General features: G+C 31.6%; 1 protein-coding gene across 1 annotated transcript in view; it reads left to right on the forward strand.

The window, feature by feature from the left end:
- LOC123701410 (neuropeptides capa receptor-like) overlaps positions 1-6,940 on the forward strand; it is a 43,050-nt gene extending 36,110 nt beyond the window's left edge. Inside the window, exon 7 of the mRNA XM_045648873.1 lies at positions 6,551-6,940. Within this exon, the coding sequence (XP_045504829.1) occupies positions 6,551-6,836 (286 nt within the window). The 3' untranslated portion in view covers positions 6,837-6,940. The remainder of the gene's footprint in view (positions 1-6,550) is intronic.
- The last annotated feature ends 456 nt before the right edge of the window (positions 6,941-7,396 follow it).

A 7,396-nucleotide genomic window follows, 5' to 3' on the forward strand; every position in this document is an offset into this window, starting at 1 on the left:
AAATAATATATTAGTTATTTGTGTGAGAAGAATTCAAATCTTTTAAACTTATTGATTCTGTATGAACAGTAATAAGTTAGAGGAGACGTAGTTTTAAAAGCTCGAACGTATTTGCTTAGATTTATCTTCTACGTCTAACCAATCTATTGCTTCCGAGACATAGGGGTTCATTGATATACCCCTAAGTGATTTACCGATCAATTCTTACAGTGCCTTAGGCCATTTAACTCGTATACGATTTACACTTCATTGCTCTGCAAGAGAATGCTATAAAATACTACTTAGTTTCTTTTGAGAGAAACGAAGTAGTATTTTATAGAGTTATTGAATTGCTTAGGCCTTAGAGTTCTGTGATACAAATGTTCCAGAAATTTCTACCAATCATCACACCAATATTAAAGCTATCGAATCACCATTAAATACTGAGATAGAGCCATAAAAATCATAGCCATAAAAAAAGTATTTAGTGTGCGTAATCGCTTACATTTGTAACTGTTTCATATTAATGTTATTCTAGTCGTGAGAATTTGTAAATGGCTTATTGTGATTATTATACAGTGAAACTTGGTTAAGTGGGACCTGGATAAGTGAGAAACCTCCATTACTGGAACATATGCTGAGGTCCCAACACTTTGGCACTGAATTACCTCTGTTAGTGGGACGAGGTAAACCTCCTATATCTGGGATTTGTTCTTTCGATTTATCATCATAGTTACCTCTATAACTGAGACAGCGAGTAAATTTTATATGCATAAACCTCTGTAACTGAGATAACATTGTTTGTTTACTCATTCTTATTCTACCCACAAATGCCACACGTAATTCCAAGTACGTAAGTAAAAAATTTTGAGCTTCAATTACCTTCAGTTTTAGTTTCGCTTTACTATCATACAGATGTTTTTTTTATGATCGCATCTGTATAACTGAAAAAACCTGTATTCTCACCTCTATTAATGGAACCCTCTGTAAATGAGACAGATATTTATTTATACCTGTATATCTGAGACACTGGGTAAGTGGAATACCTCTATAAGTGAAACGACATTGCAGGTCCCTTGAGGTCTCACTTAACCAGGTTTCATTGTATTATGTGACTACTTTTTAAGAATACAGCTGTAGATTCTTCTAAAATATAAATAAATCATATACGGAATGTAAAGCGTAGAATATCATTGTTACAATAACGAAATGTTCTAGAATATTCTACAATATAATAATACAAGACGTGTATCGAATCTTGGCGGTTGTCAATGTAAACGAGCACTCGGCTACGTGTAACTAGAAACCACACTGCAGTGTCTTGGAAACGTGCTTGTCGTGTTATTTGCTGAAATTATTGTAATTTTGACCTTTTTCAGTTATATGCATAGTAGTTTTTTGACAAAAAGAAAGCTTAATATCATATTCCGCCTTCGAAGTAACAAAATAATTCGATAATAACGTCATGCAACCAACTACCAAAAACATGGAAAAGTTCAATTTTTACAGGCACTAGGCACTAGGGACAAAATTATTTTATAGAACAGATGGATTGTTAGGATTTGAATCGTGAGGAGTAAAGCTCACGAGACAGAAATCTTCATATAAAATGTCCATGATCTATCTCTAGCAGTTTGATAATTCAGAATTATCATCAGTTATATAAGTACCAATGTATATTAAACCAATATATAACGCGTGCCCAATTTACCTATGTGACAATATTCAGCTGATATGTGCAGAAATGTAATCGCTACAACCCGCATACTCCGTCTTTCTGTAATTCTTACAAGCTCAGCAATTCCTTGTATTTTCACCTACAAATTTACCATAAGAAACCCGTCAGCTAAATCTCCAAATATCACTATAGAATTTATCTAATCTGAGGATAAATGTATATTTGTGAAAGATATTTCGATATCATATTTCCTATCCTATCTTACTAACATTACATTCCGTACAAGTTGTAAGTTTGTACGAAAGGCTGGATATTTGTAACTCTTACACGCAAAATAAGATGAATGATGATCGCAGATTGGTTCCGTATGTATTTTTTTATATTAATAGATTGCAATATGTAGTTTAGTATATGACGAAGGCTGAAGCATTAGCTTAGCTGTATACTAATACACTATCAACTATAGATTACTAGGTTTCCGCCCGCAGCATCGCCCGCGCAGTCAAAGAAAAACCCGCATAGTTCCCGTTCCCGTGGGACTTCCGGGATTGCATCATTTTCCCGGGATAAAAAGTAGCCTATGACCTTTCTCGGGTATCAAAATATCTCCATACTAAATTTCATGAAAATTGGTTCAGTAGTTAAGGCGTGATTGAGTAACAGACAGACAGACAGTTACTTTCGTATTTATAATATTAGTATGGATGTACATTATACACGACTATCATTTTATTTCTTTGTTTTGTATAAAATTTACTTTCCATCTCCGTTTTCTTCGTATATACTTAAAATCTATTGTGTCTTCAAGATTCGTTTTATGACCAAAGTAGCTTATTCCGTTTTATAAAGACTGTATACTATTATGTTCCCTTGGTGGGGGATGGGGCAGATAAATTATAACATTTGTGTAATAGTACAATTTTCTTTATCTAAAAGACAAGATGATGAACCTTCTGTGTCCTGCCGTGCTATTCTTTTGTTAATCCCCACCAGGAATCGAACCTAGTACGGTGGTTACAAGTTTAAAAGCTCATACGTTAACCACTGAACCAAATGTCGTCGTTGTGCCAAACCACAATACCAAAGAAGCAGTACGGTCTACGGACAGCAAAATTCATTACATGGAGAGGAAGATTAACAAACAAGTATGTATACACATAAATAAAAGAAAGGAAAAGCAACTTGGCTGTTTTGTACGCACGATGACTAGCTTGTACGTGAATGGAACATTTCCTGTGTTCGTAGTACAAATGAATACGAGAGTCACCTTACAAACTGTCAACGTTGATCATCAATTATATTGTAATAATAACTTTTGTTGTTCCGCAATCAATAGAAACCCGTATTACATAAGCATATATAATATAATATTAATATGCAACGATACAAGTATTTGTATGCTATAATAATTATTGAACAGGCGTTGTTACATTCAAAACAATCGGAAAATCATTATGTTTACCATAAGGCACATATATTTCGTCCAGAATGGGTATATTCTTGTTTAAAACTCGCTACTGATGGCTTTTAATATAAAAATTGCATTTTTATGAAATTTCCTTACAACTTTTATTAGGCGAAGCTTTGGAGACCCGTGAGAAAAATTAAAAACCATTGCTCTATTACATCATAACGACGACGTATCCTCATAGTAATTATGTAGTTTGTTTTTTGGTGGAGAAAGAAATTTCTAGATCAAATAAATATTGTTTATTCATTAACCATATTATATTCCGTTTTTTAAAATATGAACTTACAGTGTGATTCTTGAAATCTTGTGTAAATTCATAATTTTTACATCCATGACTTAATTTCTAATATTCAATATTATAACTTAAACACAAACTTACTAAAACTTTCAGCTACACATACCATAAACAAGAGTATTCAAAGTTCTAACTAACTTAGAACTAAATTCCACTATACATACAGTATTAGGTACATATTTAACTGTGACTTTACTCTTGGTCGCTAACGTAGATTCCAGAGAGACACGTGGCAATATGTTTGTATTACCGGATTAGTGATTACTAAACAGGGGTAATTCAAGTCCAAATTGACGGATATTGCGTGACTTTAGGTTGCTATGTAGGGCGTAGATAAAAGTGTATTATTATTATCAAAATGGTAATTATTTCGATAAAAGCTCTAGGTTTCTTTCATCATATTCTTAAATTAGTTGAAGAGCCAACTCAAACACTGTTAGTGTAAAAGGAATGAAATAGAAAATAATAATTATAATATCATGCAATGAAGAAAACTAAAACCAAAACAATTGTGTTTTAGTTTTATCCAATGACGAAGTCATACAAAAATTATTATAATTTTGAAATTACATAACATACCGTAGCAAGTTCAATTAATGATAACCCTTGACTACTAACTATTTTGAGCTTATAATATTACTAGCTTACCGCCCGCGGCTTCGCCCGCTTTGTCTAAAACCTAATAAATTATATACTAAAACCTTCCTCTTGAATCACTCCATCTATTAAAAAAACCGCATCAAAATCCGTTGCGTAGTTTTAAAGATTTAAGCATACAAAGGGACATAGGGAAATAGGGACAGAGAAAGCGACATTGTTTCATACTATGTAGTGATTAGCATTTATTGTTGTAAGTTCTGGCCGAGACGCAATTAATTAACTGTAGGTACCATACAAATCTTTATCCCGAAATACTATTTCAATGATAATCCTATTTTTGTTGGCAATTTTCTGTAGAGCTCTACGATGATTGGAAATATACTCGATTGAAAGTATTCGACGTGAAATAAAAATCGTATAACGCTGTATTCGGTCGAGTCTGGTTGGGAATATGAAATGTATGAAATCTATAGATATATTAAAAATGCGAATTCTATGCCTGTTATGTTTGCTTGTTTGGACGGCTGTATTGTATTCGGAGATTAACTTTTATATATTTACTAGCATTCGGCAAATTATATTTATTAAATCCTTTGTCGAGAATCATCGTAGTCATATCTATTTAAAGAAACCTCATCAAAATCTGTTGCGTAATTTTAAAGATCTAAGCACTGATGGCGGAATGGAAAAAGGGATATAAGTAGGTACATAAGTATATCAATATCTTAGAAATAAAGCCAAGAAATGGACAGAAGGGAATACTATTAACAATTTTGTATGTTAGATAAGAAACTGGAAGGGTTGAAACTTGAAAGAGGAAAACGGCTATCTTCTGACAAAGTAAAGCCCCGGGCTTTGAGCTAGTGCTTGCTAAATACAAATTAGTTTAATTAAATCTTGCACTGGCCACAAACGCTTCTACAAACCCTTTAATTAATAGAGTTGTACGATATTATATTATTTTTGTAATTATAATTCGATCGATTATATGTAACGGTGCATTTAGATCAAACGAGCGAATTGCGCATTCTAACCCCACTATGTTCGAAAAGATTTTAAATATGCAATGCTCTAATACTGAATAACACTGAATTCGTGTTTTCGTTCACACTATAAGATCACGAAAGAATGCTCTTGCTCTAGCTTGACTAGCTCTATGTTCGTTTGATGTAAATGCACCGTAATATGTTATGTCTTATCAAACTCTGTAATATAGCATAATTCTATATTATAATTTCTTTCTTGTGTAATATCGTTATAATTTTATTTTCTATGTACAACAGCTGTGTGTGAAGTTGATAAATAATACGGTGACGTCACACACACTAGGCACATTTGGGATCAGGATCTATCATGCTAGAAAATGAAATACACAAACATTTTAAGGAAATAAAACCCTTTCAGACTAATTACACGTTAAATTCTAGTCTTAAATTGTAAATTAGATGTTTATTGCAGATTCCATCTTTAAAATCTATTCAATTTTCAAATGAAATGTTTTCTAAAAAGTTATAAGTCATTGTCCGCTATTTTACTTTCATAAATGATATTATTTAAAATATTGGCGTGCCTAAGCATTTTTCCATATTCTCGATTATAAAGTTATTATTAAAGATGATTGTGAATTTTTCTTTCGAATTTTTAATCGATTTATAAAGTTAAAATACACTATTAAAGGGATATTTTATATATTCTACGTAATTCATAAAATGTGTTAAAAGGTACTCTTATTTGATTCCATCTTTGTAAATCTCATTTTTGTTTTTATAAAACAAATTCTTTTGATATATTATTTTCATGCATATTAAGTTTCTAAAATGTTGTGTCACTTGCGTATTTTTGGTCTCAGACAGATAGACACGGAGTTCCTTATTAGAATATGATGTGCTGTAATCAACACTGTGATTAATATTATTCATAAAATTAATTAAAATTAAAACTACACGCGCATCATTTGAACCAGCCCCAATTATCTCCAATATATAAATAAGAATATTAATAGACATTTTAATGATTGGTAGGAACTTATCCCAAACCCAGTTATATTTGCTGAACTGTATGATGATTACAAAATTGAATGCAAAGTGCTTGTATTCGAGTGAAATTTCAACTGAAAATTCATTGAATTCCTTTTATAGTGTCTGTTACATAATATTATTACATCAATTCGCGTCCAATTACTTCGTATTTAATTGAACGAAATGCTACATTTTATAAATTTATATAAAATGCTACATGTGAAACGATATTTTAATTATTTTTTGTTATTGGAGTAGAATACTTTTTTAAACTAATTATTTTTGCGATACTGCCTAATTAAACAAATATATATGCAGTTTTCATTTTAATTTATGCACACCTATACTATCTGCCGTCTATGTATGCTTCACAGAATAGTCTGTGAAGCATACAATAATAAATGTAAATTTAATTTTTAGGTAATTGCACAGACGATATAATACTTAAATTGGTAGATTTAAGTTTTTTGCGATGCGAGCAATCCTAATTCATCAATTTCTTGTTGCAGGTACCGTTTAGCATTCAAGGAGACGCTCTTTTGTCGAAAAATAGATCGAAGAGGTTCGAGAAACTTCGATCACTCGAGACGTGAGACAACCATGTCCAGTCTAACTAAAGTTCGTTCTAGTTTCTACGGCGAATCGCGCCAAGCGAAGGTGGACTTCGTTAAAGAAAACCACCGACCTTTCTGCATCGAAACGAAGGTAGACGAAGAAGTGATATTTTATTACTCTAACGACAATAAATCGATACCAAATGGAACAGAACTGGATCCAATAAAACTTAATAATTGAACTTCTTTCGTTTCATGTTTTTCGTATTTCGCCTGCCGCGAATTTGGAAGTTCCAGCGCAGTCAATTTATAATTTTTAAGTAAATGTATATAAATTATAAGTACAAACTCGTATTTAATTTTTCGTTTATTCAGTTTTTTTATTATTTATAAGTCTTACGTAATGTATGTGACAAGAGACAGACGTTGTAATTTTAAGTCAATGTACGGTTCTTGGTCAACTTGGTCAATGTAAGGTTTACATAAAACGAACATAGAGCTAGAGCTAGAGTATTATTTGGTGATCTTTTAGTGTAAACGAAAACTCATACAGAGAATTAGTGAAGAAATAAACAATGACATTGTAAAAATAGTTTATTTTGTTATAATATTATAATGTAATTCAAATGATAGTATTGTGTATTTGTAATAGTTGTAATAATAGATTTTTGTATGAAGATCTCATTACTATTTTAATACGATGTTGTAATATATGTATGTAGATAAATTAAGAAATACTTTTCATAACTACCTTCAGAGGCGCACTAATGATCAGTTTTATTGTAAAAAAAATTTTTGTTA

The sequence above is a fragment of the Colias croceus genome, chromosome 21, assembly GCF_905220415.1.
Source record: "Colias croceus chromosome 21, ilColCroc2.1".
NCBI lineage: Eukaryota > Metazoa > Arthropoda > Insecta > Lepidoptera > Pieridae > Colias > Colias croceus.